General features: G+C 41.9%; 1 protein-coding gene, 1 long non-coding RNA gene and 1 pseudogene across 3 annotated transcripts; 2 read left to right on the top strand and 1 right to left on the bottom strand.

Annotated features, from left to right (window-relative positions):
* The first annotated feature begins 8,448 nt into the window (after nt 1-8,448).
* Nucleotides 8,449-9,515, top strand: LOC144701195 (zinc finger CCCH domain-containing protein 20 pseudogene; annotated as a pseudogene).
* LOC144701196 (syntaxin-71-like) lies at nt 9,510-15,171 on the bottom strand. 2 transcript variants are annotated; one of them, XM_078572936.1, is made up of 9 exons: nt 14,763-15,171; nt 14,563-14,688; nt 10,897-11,065; nt 10,317-10,402; nt 10,120-10,188; nt 10,006-10,050; nt 9,869-9,953; nt 9,715-9,791; nt 9,510-9,650 (listed from the first exon to the last, which is right to left on the bottom strand). In XM_078572936.1, the coding sequence occupies exons 1-8, from the start codon at nt 14,916-14,918 to the stop codon at nt 9,715-9,717; spliced, it is 813 nt and encodes a 270-aa protein (XP_078429062.1). In that variant the 5' UTR covers nt 14,919-15,171; the 3' UTR covers nt 9,510-9,650. The 2 variants fall into 2 exon arrangements, with proteins under 2 accessions (XP_078429062.1, XP_078429064.1); XM_078572938.1 differs by having other exon boundaries at nt 9,869-9,931; nt 14,763-15,168.
* A 291-nt stretch (nt 15,172-15,462) lies between these two features.
* Nucleotides 15,463-22,323, top strand: LOC144701197 (uncharacterized). Its single transcript, XR_013580942.1, has 4 exons — nt 15,463-15,596; nt 16,201-16,319; nt 16,947-17,059; nt 22,080-22,323. It is a non-coding gene; the product is annotated as an uncharacterized LOC144701197 (long non-coding RNA).
* The last annotated feature ends 5,529 nt before the right edge of the window (nt 22,324-27,852 follow it).

The following is a 27,852-nucleotide window of genomic DNA, read 5'->3' as shown; positions in this document are numbered from 1 at the left end:
ATAGGATTCACGTTCTAAGGACTAGGATTTTAATTGGTGCGTCCTTGGTTGAGACCATCCAGGGCATGCGCAAAAGCGGCAGTAACCGAGCTCACACCATCGGCCTTCAACCCGACGTCCGGATCATCAGGAGCCTAGTGTCATTTCCAGGTCACGTTTACCGTAACTGAATGGTTTTTGGTATACGTCGACACCAGATTTATACTTCTTAGTGATTTCATCATTGCATCATCACTTGCATGACGTCCACGTTAGTCAGCTTCCCTACATGACATTACTGCCCTCGCCCTCCCTGTGGTGTAACATGAGTCGTTCAATTCCAGTGACCTTGTTGACACTAGGCTCCCTGTGGTGTTACATCAGTGACCTTGTTGACTCCATAAGCTAAATGTGTCTCCGTTCGCATCTTGCCTATATCTGGATCCTTACTCGCCTTGGACCCGCCGCTGTAATCCACCACTGTTGCCTCAACTCGGCCTTATAGAATGAAAAAGGTGTTGATCCATATGAAGGGAATTATAAAAATATTTGAGATAAATCTTTTATTAAAGGTTTTTATGAGAATAGGGAAATAAAAAAATATCGATACAATAATTTTTGATGAATTTCTATAGTTCATCTGAATTTTATATATTTTAATAACCTTTCAAAAAATATGAACTGCACCGTATCAAATTTGGAATACATAATAGACTGGGATTATATCAAATTTGGAATGGGATCTACTCAAGGTTTTAAATGAAAAAAGTAGAATAAAAAATGGACATTTTTTATGGTTTTAGGAAGAGATGATAGATAAGGAATTGATTTTTTTAGCAATAAAATTCCAAATATAGATAGAGGAAGTATGGAAATTGATCTAGGGACATAAAGTGGAGAAAATAAGGGGAATTTTATTTTTCAGAGGATTTGAACTGGATCAAGGAATGTATGGATGGAGATAAGAAACTAAGTTGAATAGTTTCATGGATTTTAACCTTGATTTTTAATGCAATCCAGTGTTATTAACCTCAAAATTTTTCCTAGGGCATGTGCATTTTGTCCATGCCTTGGAATTTTGGCAACATTCACAAAGGAAATCAAATGATTAAGAAGAAACATACAATTTGAACCCAAGATGCAAGAAAATGTTTAACTCTAGAAGCAAATGTGTCCTTCCTAACTAACTAAGGTTGAGGTAAGATTCCTTAACTTTTTATCTGTCTTCCTAGAATTCTTTAATAAATCCAACCATGTGCATGAATAGAGGACAAAAAGATAACACTGCCCTCAAATTTTGGGCCAGATCACACATTTTGATCTCCAAGTATGGTGATTTTAATTTTTGAGAAATTTAGTCTGTTGGATCACATTTTTCTCCTCCATGCATGTGCTACCTGGGTTTAAGTCTGTGCTCCAATTGTTCCAAACCCATTTGGCTGTTCTTTTTGCTGAGCAACAGTCGAGTCACAAAATATGATGTAATCAATTTTTTGCTCTTTCTCCTCATTCATTGCACAATGTGTGCCTGTGATTGAGTTAAATATAATATTTCAATCATCTAACTTATAATGACATAGTGAGAATCGTGAAACAACATGTAGACTTTACTCCCTCCATCAAGCCAAATTATGCCACCAATACATGTGCTAAAGAAGTCAAGATATTAAAATATTTAAATATTTTTTAGCTATAATAATCATGCCATGTGGGCCATGGATTTCAAAATTTAATAGTAATTTGTTCATTTATATCTCTAATTTTGTCATCCATGTATGTAGGCTTGCATAGTGGTTGCATTTATTCCAAAAAAAGTAATATTATTTTAATTCATCAATGCCACCAAGACTCTTAAATATATGAAATACCAAAAGCTCATTTTGCCACCTTTCATTTGACTCAATATACCATACCAGATCCAATCATTAGGTAATTTTTGGATCTTGAGGCATAATAATTCATCTTGCAATGATTGGATTCACTAATCTTTGGCCAATTTGTGGTGAAACAGATGTTGAGAGGTGATTAAATCTTTTGAAAATTATATTAAAAACATTTATTAAATATAAAACCATTTTTTAGACATCTAAAATTAATTTATTAATAAACCTGTTGCCATAAAGTTCTGGAAGAAATGGATCACTTCTGAAAAAATAATTACAGGACTTTAGTAAATAAAAAAAATTGTATGATATTAAGAAATAATTTTTTTAATGAATCTTAAGTCAGAAAAATCTGTGAAAAATCATAAAATGTAATTAATGCCTAATCAATAGAAAAAATATTACCTAACTTTCAAAAATAAATTTACTAATGAATTCAAAACCAAACAATATATGTAAGAATATCATGGAAGCTTCAAAATCATATTTAATAAATTTGAAGTATAATAACATGAGGATATAGTCATTTTGATGCAGATACTTGAGCAATATGCATGGTACTGGACATCAGAATTCAGGGATCTATAAATAAAGAATGAAGCCTTTCATGGTCGCAAACTAAATAGAAGAAATGTCTACAAAAATAAAAAATTCTGGCTTGATAATTTTGATTTAAAATTGTGTCAAGGAAGCTTAGGAGAGATGGGATGGACCATTTGTTTTCATTAAACTGTTTAATTATGGAGCTGTTTTGACTTGAGATTCAAAGACACGTCAGTAGTTTAAAGCAAATGGACAAAGGTTGAAGCCGCACCTGCAAGTAGAACCTCAACCGATAGAAGATGTAGCAAACCTTCATCATGAGGTAGGATTTAATCTTGCATTAGTAAATTAACTTTAATAAATATACATTTTTTCTACATGTTTTGTTTATTTTAAAATTTTTTTCTATTTTCATCCAAAATAAACAGCTATTACATAGCCCATCTGATCTCATCAACTATCGTCCTTGACATTTTAGTTTACCATAAGATTAATAAGGAGGATGACATTTTAATGATCACAAGGATCCAAGGCAGGAGCAGTAACATAAGCTAAATGGGCAAAGACATCACTGTTTGGCATCTTGTCTCCTCCAATTTTATTTCTTGCATTAGTGACAATGAAGATTTTAGGTTGGGGGTGAGTATCATTAAATGATTTCTAATCGTGTATACATGCTTCCATTCAAGAAGGGGGGAAAATTGATTTTCTAAAAAAAATCACTATTTATTTTCCCAATATCTTCATAAAATGGTCCACCATTTTAAAAGGGTTCTTATATCCTTATTTTTTCTACACCCTCCCGCCATATTCTGATCATTCATCTATCATTGGGAGTAAGCCATATCTAAGTATTTCATATCCCTCTTTTATTCCTTCCCTACCCTTACCCATTCTTTTGAGCCATCCACCATTCTCTTCTTTCTTTAGCCTTAGATAGATGCTTCACCATCCTTGTCAAATTTCTTATTGATACATTTTATTATTTTTAATTTCAGATTCCACTGTTTAGAAAAATATTTTCTAGATTTCAATCAAAGCTGAAGAACCCAATAACAGTTCCCTTATTTATTTACTCTTAGATTATGTATCTTATGGGACTAAACTACATTTTCCTTATTCCTAGAGAAGGGAACAAGGTGAGCAGGATGTCAAAAAATTTTGGGAGGGAGATCACATCTTTAACATTTGTTCAAACAGAAATAAAATTTAATGAACATACCTAATAGGATTGGCCAAAAAATGGAACACTTCATGTCCAAAACCTCATCGAAAGAATGAGACCGATGTAGAAGAACTCGAGTTGAAAGTGTGCGACAAGTAAGAGCATGTGACCAAGTTTTCCCATATCGATTGAACCACCTTCATGGGAAATTAATGCTTAACAATACACGTCAGTTTGTCTATCACTTCCCCATTCTTCTCTGTGCCTCTCTTTGCATCTATATGATAATTAAAAATTATGGCTGCTCCTTATCCATAATGGATAACTTAATGACGACGGAAAAAACTCAATTTTTTCCTGTTCATTGTCTCCCTGTTATGGTTGTTTGTATTTTTGAAAGGCAATGAGACAAAGATTTGTTGACAATTCAACCTAATTGCAACACAATGGTCTATGGTGGCTAAATTTTTCACACTCCTGCTGCAAATTTTATATATTCTATATTCTCAGTATTAAGATAGTGTCCTGATGTTGTGACAGCCAATTGAAACAGTTTTCTAATGAAAACAAATTATCTGTATTATTCTGTGATTAAAAGTATTTTGATGGCCTATTATTCATCATATGAGTTCCTTGGATGTATTTCCAGAGAAGATAGAAGGAGGTTGTATCCATGGACAAAAAATTGGAGAGGAAGTAATTGAAGGCAAGAGGGAAAAAAGACAATTCTCCTATCAATCTATGAAAATGATGCATTTATGTAAGATTTGGTTTCAGCTTTATTAAATGGATTAATTTTGTATCAGTCTTAATTAAAAATGAATGATTTAAATTTAAGCTGCATTTCTCAGCTAGAGATAAAAACGAAGTGCATAATTTTACCATATTTTACTAGATTGCTCGATTATACATTTCTTCTTCATCCTTCCGCTTACAATCTATCTCTACACCCTTCATTCAATTCCAACTCCACCTTGATTTTAGAGTTTAATTCCCATTGAATGAAGATAAAATCAATATCGCGCACCCTCACTACCCTATTAGGGATATTGAGTAGTTTATTTATATTTTGGCTTAATTTTCAAACCAGACACATTCATGACAATCTTCACAAATTTGAGTTATTAATGTCCAAGTATGTTGAGATATTTAAATTAACCGTTTGAATATTTTAATTCATCAAATTGAGAAAATATTGGAACCCATCTATGATAAATAAAAATTAAATTATTTACTTTTTACACATGATGATTTTAGCATATTTTTATATAATAATCATATGACATAAATATTTAATAAGTTAATTGCCTATTACCAAATGTAATGAAAGTGATATGAGTAATGGAAATTTATTTTAAAAATTTTAGATCATTTAAAAATAGTTAATTTATATTTTATATTTCCTATTACATACTTTTGATATCACCTTGCCATTTGCTATAATACTTCATTTATAAAAGATAAGTTAAAAATGAGAGGAAGTGAACTAGTATTAAACCAATTACCTTTTAAGAGGAATTTAATATGTACTTGGTAATTTATGATGTTTGTGTAGATCTAAATAAGAGATTACATTATATTTAATGATGTCACAATTGACACAGGTTTCTGTTGATCCCTATTTTGTCCTAGGTACTATCTTCTCCCCATATCCTCGCTCATACAGTCCCCAATAAAAGAAGGAAATACAAAAATTAAAAACTAAAATGATATCATTTTTAGTAGAATGTAAGTCTCTTTGCCTCAGTCTTTGAGACGTCCATAGTACTTAGATATGCATATTTCTGTCTATCAGAAATCTATTTATCCACTGGAATGTCCATATTCTATTAGCTTAAATATCCTTAAATTTATATTGTCTATTTTTCTGAGAATTGATATTGGGGAGGAAATGTTAGTATTAAACAACCAGTGCAAGACTTTTAAGTTCTATTTTCCCTTTGCTTTCAATTTTAATCAAAATCTCAAGTGAACTTCTCAATTAAACCCTATAAACAATTCTAATTTACTTTTATTTTATAAATATCTCGGCTTTCCATCTGTCTAACATCATGAATTCTCCCAATTGCCTAATCATTAATATCTTATCTATAACATCTACATGAATACTTTTTGCTTTCATACAGATCCCAATAAATTGAATGGATTTCAAATGGATTTCAATTGGATTTTTTCAAAGCAATCTAATTTATTTAAAAGGAAAAATGTGCCAGGAGAAGCAGACATCATTTTAGAAGGAAGAGACTCAAGGAAAAATTGCATTTATAATTATTTACCTATAAACAATATTCTTCCTTGAAGTCTAGTACTTTTAAATATAAACAATACTCAAAAACAATATTATTCTTGAGTTTTAAAGACTGAAAAGACTTAGGTATATCAAATTTTAGTAAAATGAGGGATTGGTCAAGGATAAAAGAGCCATAAAATCATGTGTACGAGTCAAGATTAATATATCCGCTGACATAATTATCTTTAGATTATTATATTGATTGAGGAATAATCAGTGAATTAGTTAGGAGCCATATCCATGTTACAAGTGGCACTAGAATACTTCCAGGGGGACCCATGAAAAGTTCAAATAGGTGCCACCTTTTTACACAAATCAGATAATGTAATTACATAAGGAAATACATAACAAAATGAAATGGACAATATTCACGACATAAAATAAGGATTAATGAAATGGAACCTGCTGCTACTTTGGAAAGAATTGAGTGACTTCACATATCCAACCCCATGTTTGTTCCAAAATACTATGAGTCAACATATGAAAAATATCACACAACTCCACAATTAAAATGAAATTTAGGGGGAACAACTTAATAGTTCTTAAGAAAGTTATAAGGGCATTACAGTTTTCCACTGTCATAGTTATATCAACACTAAACATTTGATGCTAGTAATCTACTTTTCTACTATAGATGATATGTGAGAAACAAGAGATGGCATACACTAGTCCACTCACACGTAAGAGCGCGCGCGAGAGAGGGAGAGAGACATAGATAGATAGATAGATAGACAGACAGATAGATAGATAGATAGATAGATAGATAGATAGATAGATAGATAGATAGATAGATAGATAGATAGATAGATAGATAGAGAGAGAGATGGAGAGGTGGAGAGAAAGAGATGGAAAGGTGGAGAGAGAGAGAGATGGAGGGAGAGGAAGAGAGGGAGAGAGAGAGATAGAGAGGATGAGAGGGAGAGAGAGAGAGAGGAAAGATGGAGAAAGAGGGGGAGAGAGAGAAAGGGAGAGAGGGAGAGGAAGAGAGAGAGATAGATAAAGGGAGAGGGAGAGAGAGATAGAGAGGGGAAGAGAGAGATAGATAAAGGGGGAGAGGGAGAGGGAGAGAGAGATAGATAGTTAAAGGGGGTGAGGGAGAGAGAGATAGAGAGAAGGAGAGAGATAAAGGGGGAGAGGAGAGGGAGAGGGAGATAGATAGAGTGAGAGAGATAAAGGGGGAGAGGGAGAGGGAGAGGGAGATAGAGAGAGGGAGAGAGATAAAGGGGGAGAGGGAGATAGATAGATAAAGGGGAGAGGGAGAGGGGGAGAGAGAGAGATAGATAAAGGGGCAGAGAGAGGGACATAAATATAGAGAAAGAGATTGAGGGAGAGAGATGTAGAGATAGAGAAATGGAGAGAGGGAGATAGAGAGGGAGAGGGAGAGAGAGAAATTGAAAGATGAAGAGGGAGAGGGAGAGAGAGAGAGGGATATAGATATAGTGATAGAGAAAGAGGGAGAGAGAGAGAGATGGATATAGATATAGGTGTAGAGAAAGAGAGAGAGAGAATATATATATATATAGAGATAGAGAAAAGCAGAGATGGAGATAGAGATAGAGATAGAGAGGGAGAGGGAGAGAGAGAGAGGGAGATAGATATAGTGATAGAGAAAGAGGGAGAGAGAGAGAGATGGATATAGATATAGGTGTAGAGAAAGAGAGAGAGAGAGAATATATATATATATAGAGATAGAGAAAAGCAGAGATGGAGATAGAGATAGAGATAGAGAGGGAGAGGGAGAGAGAGAGAAATTGAAAGATGAAGAGGGAGAGGGAGAGAGAGAGAGGGATATAGATATAGTGATAGAGAAAGAGGGAGAGAGAGAGAGATGGATATAGATATAGGTATAGAGAAAGAGAGAGAGAGAGAGAGAATATATATATATAGAGATAGAGAAAAGGAGAGATGGAGATAGAGATAGAGAAAAGGGGAGATGGAGATAGAGAGGGAGAGAGATAGAGAGAGAGAGAGATATAGAGGTAGAGAAAGGGAGAGAAAGAGATAGAGAAGGAGAGAGATAGAGATAGATGGAGATAAAGAGAGTCAGACAGACAGAGACAGAGATAGAGAAAGAGAGACAAAGATAGAGAAAGAAAGAGATGGAGAGAGAAAATTCGTGGAGCTTAATTATTGGTCAACATCTACAGTTCACTATGAGTCACTGCCGTTAATGCACTGGATTATCAATCAGATCGAACAGTAGCCCACCACCCTTCCCCATCAAATACATTTGTCTATTTCTCAGACCAAATCCTCCCCCCACAAATAAACTCACCCCACCAGGAAGCAAACCTGCCTCCCCACCACACTCCTTGTCCTCTTCCTGCCCGATATTTCCCCCGGTCACCGCTCCCTTACGCTCACCCCCCTCCCCCTATCACGTGACCCTCTCCCCTTATCCATAAAATAAAACTAATAAACCCCCCAGTCAACCCCATTAAAGCCGTGTCAAACAACCGACCCTCCCCCCGCCACGTGGCGCCACGCGTCGGTAGCAGCACGTGCGGGACCAGCCCCCCCACACGTGTCCCGTCAGTACTAACCCCGTCAGGGGTTTAAATACGACGAACAGTCGAGAAGCGCGAGCTTACAGCTGAACCCCCCCCCCTGTCGCGAGGTTGAAGATGATGATCGGAGAAGGTCGGAGGGATTTGGAGGCGATCTCGCCGCCATGGCCGCCGTTCTTGATCAAGCGACTTCTCCCGGCGAGCGAGGCGTTCGGATCGGACGATTCGCCGGCGGAGGAGGAGTTCGATCACGCGATTTCGCCCCCGGTCGACGCCTTCTCCTGCGACGAATTCCGGATGTTCGAATTCAAGGTGAGGCGGTGCGCGAGGGGGAGATCGCACGACTGGACCGAGTGTCCCTACGCGCATCCCGGCGAGAAGGCGAGGAGGCGCGATCCCCGCAAGTACAACTACTCGGGCGCGACTTGCCCCGATTTCCGCAAGGGGAGTTGCAAGCGAGGCGACGCCTGCGAGTTCGCCCACGGCGTGTTCGAGTGTTGGCTTCACCCGACTCGGTACCGGACTCAGCCTTGCAAGGACGGCGAGGGCTGCCGGAGGAGAGTCTGCTTCTTCGCGCACCGCGCGGAGGAGCTTAGAGTTCTGTCACCGCCTCTCCAGCCGCAGAGCCCCACCACGCCGGATTCCACCGGCTTACCGTTCTCCGCCCCCGAGTCGCCGTCTGTGAACGAGGTTGTCGCCTCGCTGAGGAAGCTTCGGCTGAGTAAGAGTGGGTCTTGGGGGCTCAGCTCCCCCCCCGGGTTCAATCTCAGCCCTCCGTTGGCCTTGTTCGACGGCTGGGATGCGCTCCCCGAGCGGGTGGAGTCTGGGCGGGGCCTCCGTGCTAAGATGTATGAGAAGCTCAGCAAGGAGAATTCTCTCGACAGGGTCGAGCCTGAGGCCGAATCCGACGGCCATGGGACCGCCAAGCCTGATCTGGAGTGGGTCTCTGATCTAGTCGAATGATGGGCTGGATTTTTTTTTGGCCAAGGGAAGTTACCTCATACATACCTGGACTCGTTGCATTTCATGTATTTCTTGTATTTAATTGCTTCCTTCGGATATGTGTTCATACCTGTATTTTTTTTTTTTTTTTTTTGCCTGGGGGATTTCTCCATAAACCTGCGATGAGATCCGCTTATGTTCACGTATTGCTCGATTCTGTTCTTCAAATGTTTCCATCTTTCTCTGTGGTGAAACTTCAGGGGAAATCCATAATTTATTTTGATTAGCTCATCGCTTCCTTGATCTCCACGGATGCAGCTTTTTATTAGTTCTCCAGTAAGCTGCAATTTGAAAACCCACATCATGAGTCGATCCATATTAGTGAAGACATGATTTAGGACTTACTTATATAGGTAGGCGCCGATTCCCAGGATAATACACATGAGAATGATGTCGATGCAGAAGTTGCGGCTGCTTCTCAGCTAGTAAGGGGATCGATCATCTTAGTTTTTTTTTTGGGAGGAAATATTAAAATTTTTTAAAAAGTCTGAATAATTACCCCGTGGATAGTCTCCTTGAGCCTCACATTTGTATTTTTTAGGCCTGCGGTTGCTTTGTCCACCTGCGACGTAGGGGAGAACTCTCTTGACAATTATTGTAGTAATTCTCGAATTTAAGGGTATTTGTAATTTGGACCTTAGATTCAATCTCATCCATCAATGGAACTTGCATGTCTAGTTCCTGCACCAAAATGCATTTTTTTAATAAATAAAGCACTTCACTTACCAGAGAATCAAATCAGCTAGAAACCTCATTCATGTCGGTAGCCATGTTCTTCAGGACGTTAAGACCTTCGGATATAGCATCCAGGCCTTCATCCTGTCAATTTAGCCTTGATTAATTAATCATAAAAGTATCTTATTAATAAACGGCAGGCTTTAAAGGATAAATTTATCGTAGGAAAATTGTGATTCAGAGAAAATATCGAAAAATATTTTTTTAGTTGCCTGCTTCATTCGGCGCATCTCGTATTCCTGCCTAAATTGCCGCGATTCTTCAGTCTGCTGAAAGTATTCGCTCTCGAAATTACCATCTGAAATAAAACAATAGGAAAGTAATTGATCAAAGAGTTGAACACGAGATTTGAGTTTTTTTAATATTTCAGTAAATGAAAGTAAAACTCAAAAGAAAAGAGTATAGGGGGAATTATATATTCTCTGCTTTTGGAATGACTCAAAAAAAATTATTTATTTTTATGATTAATTAAATCCGTCAACTTAAAATTTGGATGCCCTTGTCCCGACAACAACAGAAAAAGAGTAATACAAGTAATTCCGTAACGACAAAGTTAAAAATCATCATTCTGAATTATTTATAAAGTTATATTCCCACGATCCTGAGCTTGGGGTTGACTTCATTTAACAAATGCAAACGAACCTTAAAATTTTCACGTATATATCAGCTAGTGGATGGCTTTTTACTTCCATATCTAAGATAAGAGGTATTATTAAAACCTTAGGAGCACGATGAAATTACGACAAAGAAATAATGGTCTAAACTCTTGATGGATTTTCAAGAAAATATTACCATCGGTGGAATCTATTTTGATATCTGTGGGAGAAGAAGTAGAAGCTGACCAACGAGTGGCCTGTTTTACCGCTCCTGGCATCCCATCTGGAATCTGTTTGATCCTCTCAAGAAGAGAGAGAGCCAAATCATTCCGTGTAGCGAGCTCTTCTTTTGAAATTCCCTTGACCTGAAACCCACTTAGAACATAATTTATTGAAAAAGTATGACGAAAATAAAGATGAAAAAAATTACATTACACCATCGGAATTACGCGGGGACAAGCCAAGCGGAGATGAATGTACAACAAAAAAACTTGACGAATATTCCAAAAATCAATTAGAATGACAAACGATTGGCAGTATAGGTTTCATAGCTGCGTGTATGCAGTTGCAAGATTTGGTTATGTTCTTGAATAGATGGTCCAAGTCATCCAAGGGTATTTAAGGACAATTGTAGAGTAGAAGTATGGGCAGTTCGCCTCTGTAGAATGTCTTCAACGATGACATCTTAATGGAGGTGTGTTAGGACGTGTTGTAGCTTAGCTCTGCCCAATGCAGCCAGGTGCTCCTTCACCTTGGTTGGTCCCCTACAAAGCAGCGAAGGTATGTCTTAAGAGATCGGTTGACCACTTCGGTCTCGCCGTATGTTTCAGAATGATATGCCATGCCGTGTTTCAGCTGGGTGCCTTGGAACTTGTGCAGTTCTGTCCAAAAGTTACTCAAAAAAATGTTGCTGCAGTCAGACACAATCGTGTGAGGCATGTCATGTAGCTTCACAATTTCAATTGTGAACTTGTCAGCTACACCTCGGGACGAAAATGGATGGCACAGGCAGATGAAATGACTTTACTTGCCGAGGTGATCGACAACAACTAGAACGCAGTAAATGCCGCCCGATTTGACTCGGACTTCTTTGAAGTCCACCAAAATGTCCTTCGCCGTATAGGTAGTGGTTCCAAGAACCTAGCTGAAGAGAGCAAGGATGCTGTGAATCTTTGACTCTGGGAGCATGCGTTGACATGCCAATAGAATTGTGCAGCCACTCGCTTGTAGGTTTTGAGGAAGCCTGATATCCCCAATGACACTGTCGTGCAGTTTGGCCAAGATGTGATGAATGGTCGGTGATCCTGCCGGAGAGACAAGTTGACCTGTATGCAGAAGTGTATCTTGAGCCAAAGTGTGTTTCTCCTAACTGGCCGGTGCTGCTACTAGCCCTTGGATTACACTCTACAGCCTAGGGTCTCGTCCTACTGCATATCAGACCTATGCAACGTCACCCCACTTGGATAGAGATATAGCACTCAATTGGTTTGAGTTGACACGATAGTGTGTTGCCACTTGGTTTGAGTTGCCCATCCTGTTCTGGTTGGAGGAGTGGTAACCTATTAGCTTAGTGAGTAGATGATGATTCTCACCATGGATCTTGTCACTCCGACAAGTGTTCGAGGCTTCGTTGATCTGTGCGGATGAAAAAATGCTGGAGACATTAAATAGTAGAGCCATTTTTTGACTTCTAGTACCACTGCCACCAGTTCTCTGTCGTAGGCTGAAGAGGCACGCACAGGAGGTGGAAGAGCTTGGCTGAATAAGACGATGGGCCTTTCGTGTTTGCAAATGCCTGATGTATCCATATCGATCGTGAAGGGTCATGTAAAATCTGCGAGGGCAAGCACTGGAGCCAATGATAGGGCTTGTTTTAGCCCGCCAAACCCTTGCTGGTCTTCTGTAAACCATGTGAATTTCCCCTTCTCCAATAATTGTGTCACAGGCCAAGCCTTGGCTGAAAATAACCAACGATGAATCAGCAGTAACGGGGAATCACCAGTGCGTTGGCAGACGTCTGTGCCTTGTTTTGAACTGTTACCATAACGGATGTGTTAAGGGATTATCGTTCATCTTGCCAAGTTTTGCTTGTGGCCCAGCGTGTCGTCAATGATGTCATTGGATGCGCCCGAGTCGATGAGAATGATGATATATAGGCCATGGATGCTGCCTTTGAGTTGGAGGGATTGTGGTGCGGACACGGAGGTTCAGTCGTCAGAGTTCCTTGGGGTTTTCATCAATGAGGAGTGTCTTGTCTCTCATCTCGCCTTCATCATCTGTCTGTATCCCGGTCGAGCCTTGAGTTCATAACTATGGATATGTTGAGAGTTTTGCAACAGGCATGCCCAGCGTGAACTTCCCATTACATTGGAAACACAGCCCTTGCGCTCTTCAATTGGCAAACTCTGCAGGGTTAAGTCAAAATTGGCTTGCAGGGTAGGATTTCCCTTCGTACCGTGGTTGGAGCCACTGGCGTATGATTTCTCGAGTTATCACCCATAGACCTCAGTCTTGTGCCACTTCGCCTTGTTGTTGTTGACTCTAGTTGGGACAACAGCCTCTCCACCTTAAAAATGCAGTCGATGAGTTCCTAGGTGGAGGGGGGTTGTTGTCAGCTGATTTCAACTTAGAGAGATGAGCGTAGTGCAGAATAGAAAGTGTGCATGGCCATCTCCTTTGACAGCTTCGGTAGGTAGCCCACCAGGTCCACAAAGGCAGAGATGACCTCATATACCAAACACTTGTCGTAGTTTGAATAGTTGGTGATAAGCCTCTCAAGACTGTAGCCCAAATCAGTGATACACTTGACGTTTGAAGTCGTCCCTGCTGACAGAGCCCGGTTGATCATCCTAGAAACAGAACCAGGCTGATGCCCTCCCTTCCACATAGGATGAGACGACTGAGAAGGTAGATCAGAAACTTATCCAACTGCAGTATGTGTATGCCACTCAACAAGTAGCTGATCTGCTCCATAAAAGTCTACCTGCAGGCGCCTATCAGCAGAACATTCCAATATGGGAGTCAGAAGCATCTATCTACCAGCTTGAGGGTGAGTGTTAGTTGCAGAATGTCTATTTTTAGCTTCCGTGTAACCTGATTATTTTCATATTCAAGAATTATAACATTAATGAAAAAGATGGCTAATGGATTTTTGGAAATGTATCAATTTTTGACTCATTATAACACATAGGATTGTCAACGATTGCAACTAACAACAAAACACTGAGAGAAGAAATCTCCAACGGACCCAAGTAAATTCTGGCAAGGAGCTCTCAGCAGGTTCCCTATATTTGGAAGACACGGGAACTCTTAGGTTAAGCGTGCTCTCATGTGTTACATCTTCTCATCTTCAAGGCACCGTGCGAGCAGTTATGACATTATTATCACAAACTGGACAGCTGTTTCAAAAAAGCCTCAAGCAAAAGTTTCTGACATACAACAAAACCATTGAAGAAACTTTGACCGAGGCAAGCTATTGAACCAGTCTAGCATTCCACAAATGCAATCAACAAAACGACCGTTTTCAAGCGTTTCTAGAATTTCTTTCTCTTGGTGTACAATATAGGAATGCTTATATATGCTTTCAGAGGAAGTTGATTGCGCATAATTGTCAGAAAACCATTTAGTTGGTTGGGAAATGCCATTTCCCGTGTAGAAAATACAAGGAAAATCCAGAGTAGACCCCATGGATGTTTTACCATTGAATACATGTAAGAAAACAGCACGGGAGAAAAACACTTAACCTCGGATAAAAAACACATGACATCTAAATACGAGAGTTCTTGGCAGAGATAATTCATTCCAAGTACCAGAGACCCATAAAAAATTAGAAAAACAGGCCAAGACATTGACAAGTGTCAACCTTTTTGAGAGCAAGCTTCTGTAATCTGGGAATTTCCTCCATTAGCCGTGACTTCGTCCTTCTGATTTCGGCGTTCATGGTCACGGCGGCCGCCCTGTTCTTCTCTTTCGATGCCAACTCGGCTTTCTGTAATCAGCAACATACCATCAGAAAACTAAACAAAGCGAAACACATGAAAATCAAACCAAAGCAGCACGAACCTTGAGAAATCCCTCGATCTCGTTCTCCACATTGGTGTATAGCCGAGCGAATGCATCGTTTCCCGCAACATTAAGTTCCTTTTGCCTCTCGACATCGTACTTCTCGTACTGCTTGCAGATCACATTGACTCGCGTGAGGATATCTATCATACTCATCTTCGATCAACGGAATCTCTTCTTCAAAAAACTCGATCTCTCTCTCTCTCTTTCTCTGACTCTCCTCCATGAACAATGCAACATCGCAGATGAGATCAAATTGTCGACGATCTGATCGTGGAAAATGATCGGTTCTCCCCTTTACGCGGAGAGACGGAATTGGCGGGACGATCGACACGGGAGGCTAAGAGAGAGGAGAGAAAGAGAGAGAGACTAAGAGAGAGAAGAGAGTGAACAAGAGACGAGAGAGAATGATGAAAGAGAGAGAGAGAGAGAGAGAGAGAGAGAGAGAGAGAGAGAGAGAGAGAGAGAGAGAGAGAGAGACTAAGACTGTATGGCTCCGGATCGTCCCGGACGTGGACTTAGGACGGGACGCGACGAATTTCGTCCCGTCTTATGTCTGATATTAGCGTAGGACGAAGGACGGGACAGTTTTTCCTCCACCGACAAAAAACCGTCCCGTCCAATACTCTCGGGACGGTTTTCCGTCCCGTCCTTCATCCCCCATGAAAGAAATCTCATATATTAATATCTATAATTTGAATATTTCATCTTTGAAACATAGTTTCCCGCGCACGAAACATTTAGGGCTAGTTTTGGAAGTTGGAACTCTGAAGGAAGGAGAAGGGCAACCCCTTCCCGCGCAAGGCGATCCTCCACTGCTTCCCCGACGTCGAGGTATGTTCGTAGCTTCATTTGATATCTGAATATTCTCCTCCGTCTCTCTCTTTCAATGGCTCAATTATTCCATCTGTGGATTGCATCCCGATGTTTCATAATGCGATTGATTCCGTCCCTCCACGCGATCAGGCGATTTGTGCGTTTGTTGTTCGAGAAATGGATTGACGATGAAGTTGTCACATCGAAATTGAACCCACTCCCAATGATCAGGAGTCCTAGGTTTAATCCCCTCGATTTATCTCGGGAAGATAACGATGATGACAAATGACAATTGTGTACTCGTCATTCTGGTCACAGACATGGATGAGAACAAAGATTACTCATCATCATCTCTTGTAGAGGACAAACTAGTCATCGTCGGAAAACCCACTTCATGCAGACTTTTCTGTAGGATCAAGGCCCTAGTAGCTCTTCCCTTTCCCACGAAATTATTCTAGATGCTCGTTTTCTGAAAATTTGCTTCAGAAACTAGTCATCATCCGTCTTCCCTCTCCCCTCTCGTTTTACTGAAAGTTCTGCTCTATGTTGGGGGGACACGAGTGAAGGGTTGATAATTTCCAATTCTTTTTAATTTCCAATTCTTTTGTCTCTCGTTATGCAGAGAGTTTCCGAAGAGGAAGCTGCCACATCAATATCAGCTCAGTCGCATCTGACACTTGTATCAGTTCAGTCACTTGCATTAACATCCTCACAGGAGTCGGAGAGTGCCTCTTAGAAAGAGTACGAATTTTCATAAAAATAATATTTTTCTTGGTTTATATTTTACAATGTGAATTTGACATTTGTTCCATCTCTTTTTAATGAGTGCGGGTAGTCAATTTAAAAGTTTGAAAAATGACCCAAAACATATTTTCTGTTGCTAGCATTTCTTTTTTCTCTGGCATTTTAAGAAATTAACAAAAAACCGTAGACAAAGTAGCTTTAAGAATGAAGTGAGGCAGATTGAATAAACTGATGAGACCTAGGTAAAATTGGTTTTTGAGTCACATCAACGGGACAAAAACAAGGATCATTCAGAATCATAAAAATAATTGTACACACCATTCAGAATCATGAAATGAAGAATCTTTCATTTTTAAAATCGACTGTGAGGAATGACTTTAATCTTTCATTTTTAAAATTGATGATTTAAAAATGATTGTGAGGAATGATTTAATCTTTCATTTTTAAAATCGACGATTCGAAAATGACCTTCTTCCATGGAATTTAATGTAATGGTGTTGTGCCAATTCAACTTATTAATTCATTCTCTCTTAGTTTACTTTTTTTGTGGATGAACTGATCTGGAGGACTTTAATCTTTCATTTTAAAATCGATGATTTAAAAATGAACTTCTTCCCTATGCAGTCTTCCCCTTTCGCGGGTACTGCCAGGTTGTGGTCACGCTCTTCACCTAGCTAATTGGCCTTGGCTCCCCATTCTTGTGGCCTGGTTTGGGACTGCAATTGTTTTGTAATCAGGTATGTGCATTCTTCTTCACGATCTCATTCGGCTGCTGTTATAATGGGTTCATATTTTTGGGTGGTTGATTATCTACTTTTGGTAGATTCCTTTTCTTTGGAGAATTGTATTGTTTAATTTTGATACTATTAGTTTTGTTAATGATTGGGGTGTTTTGAAATTTTGAGTTGCATGTATTATTCTACGTTAGGAATAGTAATGGTTATGAGTTTATTTATCATGAAAAGGAATCTAGAAGCCAGTATGAAGGCATATACTTAAGTAACTTAATTAAATTTGTACTAGGATTATTAAAACTATAAATTGTTTAAAAATCTGAATGGGTTTTCAACTATGTGTGAAATCATTTAGCTTTTTTGAAAGATGTTATGATTTTATAGGATTATTGTAAATTTAAGTGAACCAAGCACGGTAATCGTAAATGTAAGTTGCTAAGAGTAGTACAACAGCGTTATTTCCTGTGCTTCTTATTTGTTTCTGAACTTCTAGTTCGACGGATTTTAATTGTAAATGTAAGTCACACGTATTTTACAAATGATTGGGTCTTGTGAATGAACTTGGTACAGTGATGGATTCTACATCTGCTACCACTCCAATATTGACGGCAAGGGCTACGCCGCAAGTGTCCGCAGAGTGCATCCCAGTAGAGGTTGATGACAACATCTCAACTCGTAGGAGAAGATGCAATTGGTCTAAAGTTTTAGGTCGATTTGTTGAAGTTGCCCCGCACGAGTACCAGTGCACGCTATGTCAAGTAGAGAACCCCACCCGTAAGGTCATCATCAAGAGGAATAAAGATAAGAGCACAAATGTATATTGGAGACATTTGGAGAAGACGCAGCGTAAATTTCACTATGAAATTAGGGGAGACAAGATGAAGCAGAGAACCATTCTCCACTATGAAATATTGCCCCTCAAGTTGTACTTATACGACATCACTATGGTGTAGACAAATGAAGAGTTCGCTAGGTTCATCTGCAACATCGATCTTCCTTGGCATCTTTGTGAAGAAGAAGTCTTTGCGAAGACTATGGTTCTACTGGACACAGGTGATTGGGGACTTCCTTGGCCTGGATGCGGGCAAGGCGACGGCTAAAAGGATGTGCCGAGAAGTCCAAAGGAAGCTGGTGGAGATGTATGCCAACGTCTCTAGCGTCTCACTTATCGTGGATGCTCGGACATCCCAAAATAACCTTGCCCTTCAAGGGTCACTGCCCACTAGATCGACACTAACTGGAAGCTATGTGAGCTTCTTCTTGGTTTGCGACAGATCAAGGGACCCCATAGCAGCACGAACTTAGAGATGATCATTGTGGAAGTTGCATATCAATACGATATCAAGTCGAAGTTGTGTGCCATCACCATGGACAATGCGTCCAACAACAAAATGATGATGTCCTACATTGTGGATCAACTGAAGACAGTAAATCCCCAATTCACTATAGATCGACATGTACCATGTGTTGCCTATGTACTGAACCTCGTAGCCAGGCAGACTCAAGGTCAATTGCAATCCAGAACCTCCTGGAAGTAGTACGCTACGTGTCCGAGATCTTTGCCCAGATATACCGTTGGGCACGGACGACCCAACCAATTCACAGGTCAACGAAGATACTGCGACAACAGTTGCATCTTTGGGACTAGCAGTTTCACGTGTGAGAGCCATTGTCAATGCCATTCAGGGATCCACGCAACGTATGGAGAAATATGCTGATATGTGCAAAATGTTTGAGCTCCTGGATTCGAAAAAGATAAAGGTCGACTGTCCAACGTGTTGGAACTCCACTTTCACTATGTTAGAGCGTTCTCTTGCCAGGAGAGAGGTTCTGGACCATATGGTTTTGAGGTTCCTTTTGACGTCCACTAGAGATTACGGCCTATGTCAGGAGGATTGGATGTTGATTGATGAATAATTGTGCATCCTCGGCCTGTTGTGCCATGGTACTGACTTTGTGTGTTCGGTGAAGAAATTGCCAATAACTGAAGTAACATAATTGGTCGTAGAGCTGAAGAATCACCTTGAGCAGACTATGAACAATGCAGGGGCAGCATTGGATGCTGAGCGGCGGGATGCACTGCGGTCGGCGTGTGGTGCTATGCATAACAAGTTGATGCAATATGCACTAGTACTTTGGGGGAATAATACTGTCGCTACAGCGGCGACATTGGATCCATCTCTAAACTACAAGTTGTGCATCTGTCATGTCGTGAAAGTGTGCTTTCCTATCTCAGCGGTCTTTTGGATTATGCATCTACTACAAAAGCCCATGAATGTGACTCAGAGCAGGGAGAACTGTCAGAATGTCGTCATCGTCTGACACAATATGTTTCGTCCAAACGGCAATATACACATCCGTACAATCGTCACCGACTATGCTCAACGCCCAGGCGAGAGCTGAATAAGTATCTAAACATCCCATGCATCGAGGAGAAGGATAATCCTCTAAGTTGGTAGAAGGATATCGGGATGCGGTACTTTCCGAATTTGACAACAATTGCTTGCCAATTTCTTGCCGTGAGTCCGACCAGCGCACTAATGGGGCGGCTTTTTTCAATCAGCCGAGGCATCACCACGTATCGAAGATCACGCCTAGATGCAGAGAGCATTGAGATGCTGATGATGCTTCGAGCATGGTTCGGTCGTGTGGACCGGGACTCCTCTGCCTCCGATGATGACTCTGACGACGATGACAGCTCGGGTGCTGGTGCGTTGTGCTCTATCACTTTCCACCTTTTTGTAAGCATGTTTCTTTTTTGTGATTCTCTCTATTACATGTAATAGAGTAAGGGGGAACAACATAATCGCAGTGGATAGGTTTCATTTACTGATACACTCGAACGTTTAATGTAAGTTATGTGATGCAGGATATCGTCGGGACGTCGTCTGATCAACACCAAATATGATGGTTCGGTGTCGATGAATGATAGTGGTAGCGAACTACGGTGTGGCATCGTTCAAATTAAAAAATCCTAAATGGAAATTTGCTACAAAGCAATGCGTGACGTGACTAAATTTAGTACGTGCAAGTGCCAACTAACAGGGGGTGCCGATTCCCAGGCTTAACGGAGTCGCCCGATAGTGGAAAGGTTGACCTCTCGAGCCTTATCAGTAGGGACGAGGATGACTACGGCGCCAAACGGAGTGAATCCGTAGGGGCCCATACGTGACGGGCGGGCTTGACTCGTACTAAGGAGACACTCAAGCTTATCGTAGTTGACGCTCAGTTTGTCTATCTCACCAATGTCTATCCCAAGCGCGGTGAAGGCAATCTGAAATTGTACTGCAGGAAGTAAGAGACGGGCTGGCGGAGTGATGATGTACCTCACATGTATCTATGTGCCAGAACCTTCTACGTCATTGTGTCTGGCCCACGCGCGGTTGATGTCGGTGTCGGGAGATGCCGAAGAAGGGGGCCGGCGAGGTATGACAGCCACGGGCTGGAGCGGACTAGGGAGCGGGTTGGAGGAGTCGGCGCCAGCAGGGAGCGGGAGCTGATGCCCGTGCGGTGCTCTGGGTGGGGAATTTTGACCCGTTAGGCTCCGCCCCAGGTAGGGTTTGGTTAGGGGCGGGACACCGAATGGGTAAGCCCCGATGAACCACAATCTTGACCCAACCAACGAGACCACGCTCAATCGGTAAGCCAAGAGCAGTCAACGCCGGCCTGCTCAAGCTCGAGTGGCTGAGAATCGCCAGCGTCAGGGAGGTCCGACAAACCAAAAAGGCACCACGAACGACGGTGCGTGGCAGATGGTTACGCAACTTCAGGCGCACCAAGTAACCCGTGTGCGCGGGCTAGATTCGACGCACTCGAGGTGCTGTTGGTCACCGTCCGGTTATGAGACAACGTTCTGGGGGTCAGCGCCTGTGTTGCACCTAGCGGCGGCGGGAAAACCTCTGGCGGCAGGAGACGGAACACGTCGGGAGCCTGGGGCACTCAAACCTTCCCACCTGGGCGCAGGGTAGGTTCGGCACGTCGCGACGCTGCTGGTCACCGTCCGATGAAGAGGTGGCATCCAGGAGGCGATGTCCGAGTGCAAATGGCGACGGCGGGAATACTCTGGTGGGAGGAGAAATACGTGACGGTATCAGGGGGTATGAGCGTTCCCTCTTTCCTGCCTGATAGATCTTCTTCCTCCTGGTTTCAATCCTCCATTCCTTCACCTTCTTCTTCTGCTAGAACGGAACTTGCGTCTTTCTTCCAGAACAACAATTCTTCTAAAACAAGTTCAAACTGTAAGGGCACCCATCCTTTCCTTTTCATAGGGGAGGACGTGAATGGGCCCCTAACAACCCAAAGGAGAGGAAACAGGGAGTTTAAGGCCCATTAGGGAAAAGGGGAGGGGAAAGTCCTTATAGAATGGACTTCCCCTCACTATGACGCAAAAGGAAAGGGGAAAGAAATAAAAGACAAGAGAAGGGGGACAATGATATAAAAGACAAACGCTAACGGTGGAAAACGCGGAAAACATGGATAAAGACTCGGATGAAAACAACAGAAAAACGAAGATGAAATGCCCCTTACCCCAGATATTTGAATCCGGGCATTTGCGCCGTCGCCGTGGCTTGCGGGGCAGGCTGAATGCGAGTCAGCGGTGGTGTCGTTGGCGACGGCAACGTCTCTGAATGTGTTCCTTGAGGCTCAGGCTGCGTCGCACCATCATTATGCTTCTTCGTTACTCTCTCTATTTCATTTTCTGATTCATTCCATGTAACTGAGTACCATTTTATCCGTTGCGTTTTAGACGACTGCATACGAACGCGCACTCATTTCTCTATGAAATGATATCTTTATTTCATATCTTTTATGCTTGACAGATCTCGATCAAGGAGCCTAATGAAAACAGTCTTCATATCTTTCATGCTTGACAGCTCTCAATCAAGGAGCCTAATGAAAACAGTCTTGATTCCATGCGAGAAGATCTTGTCATATAATTTTGTTCCCTTTTTAAGCTGTCCATTTTGATTCATTTTTTTTGTTGTGCAAATCTTGAATAATTTTGGGCTGTTGTTCATGGCAGGTTTTTGAGGAGTCCTCTCGCTGCATGTGCTGCCCTCTCCCAACCTCAACTCGCCTTGTCACCAGCCCTCATTCAAACATCTTCCCATATGGTGAATAGGAGATGCTCTTTTGCTGCAACTTTTACTCAAGCAAACAAACTATTATTGCCGACTCGATTTTCCCCAATGCAGTTATTCCCTTGAGAAAGATCTAGTTTTCATTCGTACCCATTATGATTTAGGGACTTGGATTTGGTTTATTGCCGTCCTCTCTCAAGAAAGCTCTGAAATTTTATGGGAAAAGGTGATTTTCTTGCTTTATTTTTTATGAGAAAACTCAGAAACTCTATGAGAAATAACCCTTTATTTTTTTGATTTTCCACATTGCCGTTTTCTCTAATAAGTGCTTCCCTTATCTGACAGACTATTCAAAATGATTATTAATCAATGGAAGCCAAAAATATCTACATAGTTTAATTAACTTTCCCTCCAAAAACATCTGTACCCAGTATGATTTAAGGGCTTGGGTTGGGTTACTTGCAGTTCTCTCTCAAGAACAGTAAAAAAATTTGGGTTGGGATTACTTTAGGATTTTCCACATGAACATTGTGTTGTATAACTTTTTTTTTCAGATTTCATTGGTGCTCATCAACCAGATCTTCAAGAACTGGCCTGGGAAGTATAACTTTTTCAACAAGGGTTGGCGCTGACTTTCCAAATGTAGCATCTTTTTTACGAACTCTATAAAACAACCTTCTTTTTAAGGAATAATCGCCAATTACAAGTTAATGACCAGATAAAGTGCGATTAAATATGATTCAGATTACCGGTATGGATCCAGGGAGTTGTATAAATTTGTCAATTATTACATTTTTCTCCGATGAACTCTACAAAGAGAACCCATGAGATTTCTCCCCATATCTATAATTAAATTTGATTAATTAAACTCGGCAATTAAATTTGATTCATTAAATATCCAAAGGGGACTCAATTGTAATAAATAAATATTACATTGCAAGGGGAAGGAAACGACATTTTTTCACATTCTTTGAAAAATAAATCCAAATAAAAATGCCATTCTGAAAATTTTAATTTACCCTATTTATACATTAAACTATTATTTTCACGCAATGAATTTAAAAAATAAACATAATCTTTCCCTCGTTTGTTTCTTTTTGAGGGACAAAATTTTTCGTTTGTCCATCGTCTGCATCTTGTGAACGGACGAATTTTTTGTCCAATGGGACAAAAATTGTCTTGTCCCATCATCACCTGGACGATTTTTCGTCCAGAAAATTGTCCATACCCCCTGGACGGGATGAATTTTTCATCCACAGACAAAAAAACTGACCACTCCGCGTCCCTGTGCTATAACTAAGTGTTAGGCCCCTAACTAGTCGTCATTCCTTGCCCAGAGGCCTGCGTGCTTATTGGGAAGGATTGCCCTTGTATTTGGCTCACGACATTTATAAGGACTGAGTCATTATGGATAGTGATATCCAGATACCTGATCTATTAGGCCATTGCCACTGCCGGTGGTGATTCATGGCAAACTGCACACGTGCCCGTCCACGCCCAAGGTGGGACGGATCAGGTACGGTCCGTGCGTGCTGGGCGCGCGGGCTGAACGGCACAGGCACGAGCGCGCAAGCGCTGCGCGCCAATGCCAAGCGCCATGCGCAGGCACCAACGCTACCCGCCAGTGTCGAGCGTTACGCGTGGGAGCGGGAAGCGTTGCGCGCGGGTGCGGGACGCACAAGCCGGGCAGCATGCCGTTGCCGCAGCGCACGGGGTTGTGCGGGATGCTGCGCAGTGGCCGCGCGGGCGGCGCGCGCATTGCGTGTGCGGGGCGCGCGGCTGGGAGACATCCCCGCCAGGAGACTAAGGCATGTGGTGCACAGAGAGCGCCGAGACGGCACAGTGGGCGCGTGGCGCCCCTGCGGGTAATGCTGGGCGCACGACGCCCAGCTCGGGGACGTCGAATGCGGCGGCGCCGTGCAGGCTGCGCGCTAGAGTGTAGACATGGGTGTTGGCGGCGTGTGTGATCGTCAAAGCAGGGGTGGCGTGTGTGATCGCCACACCCGCAGGCGTGCGCGTGCTCGGCTTGGCGTACGGATGAGCGGCAGAGCGGGCGCGCGCATGCGGAGCGGCGGCCCTGAGGCGGTGTGGCGACATTACCTCGGTGCAAGGCGCCTCATCTCGTTCTTTGTAACACCCCTCGTCTTCCCCCATGTATTCTATGATGTACTCTTCACGATATTAATGCAATGACCCATTCACTGACGGTGCCTAGCACCAACCACTCCTCTAACCCCTTCTATGCAATCTTAAGCAATCCCAAGAGCTTCCGCTGCAAGAGATCAAGGCTGCTCAATGTGCTGCCCAAGCACTGAGGCCGTCACACGTCAATTCTGAGCCACGAGACTTAGCTCGAGATTTGACCGTGTGACACTAAGGGAGAGAAGAGAGAGAACAAGAGACCAAGAGAGAATGTTGAGTGAGAGATAGGGAACGACACATCCGGGACGTGATGGTCCAGGCATTACGGGACAGAGGACCTGTGGTGACACACAATAGCGATCAGTTCATTACGTCTCCCGTCCTATCACATGTCCCAGGATTTTGAAAACAATCCATCACTTATGGATTACAAGTGACCACATCCATCGTTCTGTCATCATCCCGTCATTAGACGGTGTCACCGTCACACACGAGGAAAATGTATGAATAGTCATAAAGACATGCTTGGAAGAGGGAGAGAGGGCGAGCATGAATGTTATGGGGAGATTTGGAGGCGAAGTTGCAGAGATGGAGTTGGGGAAGATGGTACACGGTCCGGGAGGCGGCAGAGCGCTGGAGGACAATGAAGGGCTTGGCCGAATCATGGCGGCGCTGCCGCTCTACAGTGGCAAGATGTCGCGAGTTGCCAGCAGCATGGGGCTCCCGCTGCCGTCATAGAAGGGTGAGGGATGTCACACAGATTTTCATGCTTTAAAATTTTCGTTACAAACGTCATCCGTGACGTCCTTCCCATCATGTCATCCGTCTGAGACCTTCCGTCACCATCACGTCACCCATCATGGGTATTCAGTCACTATCACAGTCACTGTCACGAGACAAAAAATGTCCCCCGTCACCGTCATGTCATCTGTCATGAATATGTCAAAGTGACAAATCTGTCACTGTGGTGAATGACATGATGGATGATGCTTCTCATTTCCTAGAGAGAGAAACTAAGAGAGAGAGGAGAGAGAACAAAATGCTGAGAGATTGTAGAAAATCGTCGATATCCAAGTTTTGTCGTAGAGACCAATAATAAGATAAGAAAAAGAAGGAGATGAAGAAGAGAGGAAGACAATGAAGTAAGATCTTATTTTTGCTTAACATTAAAGATACAGTTTTTGGGTTTATATAGAGGTATACTAAGAACGGTAGTTTATAACCATTATAACGTCTAGTTTAGACATAATTGTGAACGTCCATGTGATTTGGATATTGAGTTAATCCTAGATGTCATAAGGACTTTATAATGGCTAGTATAGAGGTAATCCCCACAGTTGATCGCCATTGGGTTAAGTAGCATCCGATTGGTGAGCAGGGTTGTAGAGGTGGCGAGCTATGGACTCCTTGGCTTCAATAGAGAGACTGAGCGAGTGAGAGAGGAGAGAGAATGACATACCAAGAGAGAATGATGATAGAGAGAAAGGAGAGAGAATGATAGACTAAGAGAGAATGCTAATAGAGAGAGGAGAGAGAATGACAGATCGAGAGAGAATGATGAGAGAGAGAGGAGAGATAATGACAGACCAAGAGAGAATGCTGAGAGAGAGAGACTAAGAGAGAGAGGAGAGAGAACAAGAGCAAAAGACTAAGAGAGAGGAGAGAGAACGAGAGACTGAGAGATAATGCTGAGAGATCGAAAATCTAAGAGAGAGAGACTAAGAGAGAGAGGAGAGAGAGATAGAAAGTCTACAAAAGAGAGGAGATAACGAGAGATCGAGAGAGAATGCTGAGAGAGAGAGACGCTAAGAGAGAGAGGAGAGAAAATGCTGAGAGATAGAAAGTATACAAGAGAGAGGAGAGAGAATGAGAGATCAAGAGAGACTAAGAGAGAGAGGAGAGAGAACGAGAGACCGAGAGAGAATGCTGAGAGAGAGAATAAGAGAGATCGCAGAGAGAACTAGAGACCGGGAGATAATTCTGAGAAAGAGATTAAGAGAGATAGGAGAGAGAACGAGAGACCGAGAGAGAATGTTGAGAGAGAGAGTCTAAGAGAGAGAGGAGAGAGAACAAGGGATCGAGAAAGAATGCTGCGAGAGAGACTAAGAGAGAGAGAGAGGAGAGAGAATGAGGGATTGAGAGAGAATGCTGCGAGAGAGAGAGAGGAGAGAGAGAGAGAGAGAGAGAGAGAGAGAGAGAGAGAGAGAGAGAGAGAGAGAGAGAGAGAGAGAGAGAACGAGGGATCGAGAGAGAATGCTGCGAGAGAGAGACTAAGAGAGAGAGAGAGCAATAGTGAGAGAGATCGAGAGGGAGAGAGAAAGACAGACCGAGAGAGAACGTTCAAAGAGAGACCATGAGGGAGGGCGAGAGAGGGAAAGAGAGAACAACAAATACTCATAAAAAATAATTTGTTCATACAACCTTACGTCTTGTTTGATGGGTGATGGAAAATATGTGGTCGGCAAGCCAATCCCACATTCCATATTTTGTTCCATGTTCATTAATATAACATATTCACTATAGTGCATGTGTGATGTTTATAACTTATTCACTAGTCTTTAAGCATGTGTTCTAAATTTTTGTTTCTGAAGGATACGCGAGAAGGACATCAAAGTGTCACGATAGAAGAGCACTATCTAGCCTCACTTATATGATGAGTATGGTCGTTCTCGTAGCATTAGTGTGAAGACACTAAGGATAGATAGTGGGTACTCTTCGTGGGATTCCAAATAGTCTTAGTTTGGGAGCATCAAGAAGTCTTTGAAGACGATTGAGTGGTCAAGATGGGACCATCCACCCTTTAGGAGGTGACAGCTCAAGGAAGATGATGCAATGAAGTCCTTGGCCAACGTAATAAAATATCAAAAGAAGTGTTCTATGATGATTTCTGAATGCATTAGTACTAACTCAAATGATTGATTAAGGTTTGTTAGTCGACCATATCCTAAGTCATCCTAGGAGAATCAAGTAGATGAGGGACTATATGTTCACAGTAACCGATGACAAAAATGTTCCATGAGTGAGTCAATACATATTCATTTTTATCTTCTAGAGCACGAGGTGTAGCTTGGCACCCCACGTGTTGGAAACTCAACCTATCGATTTGGTTAAATCGATTCGACATTATTTAATAATATACTTAATTAATTTAGAAGGCCAAAAAATATTATTGAGTTGTTGGAGTCATTAACTAGACTGATACATGGGCCTAGAGGGTCACACGCAAATGGTCTTTGGATGTCGGAAGATATACTTAAGTTTTAGGGGGTTTATGAAAAATACCCACTTAGTATAAATAGGGGCAGGCTCTGAACGAAATTCACCAAGGCCAGAATTGTTCAAGGGCCTTCTCCTTCTTCTCGCTTCCCCTCACATCTCTCCAATCCCGATGCAATCTGGACGGCGTAATGATGACGTCGGAGCATGAACGGGGCTCGTCAACGAGAAGGAGGAGATCCGACATGGCAACGACCGTTTGGATATTTCTAGAGGCTTCACACATGAGTAGCTCCATGCGACTCGTTCGAGGATCAACATAATCACGTATGCGATCCATGCATAGATTCTTGGTTT

This window comes from Wolffia australiana, chromosome 3 (assembly GCF_029677425.1).
Source record: "Wolffia australiana isolate 7733 chromosome 3, ASM2967742v1".
Taxonomy (NCBI): Eukaryota; Viridiplantae; Streptophyta; class Magnoliopsida; order Alismatales; family Araceae; genus Wolffia; species Wolffia australiana.
Note: the sequence above shows the minus strand (reverse complement) of the source record. Positions and strands in the feature narration are given on the sequence as shown.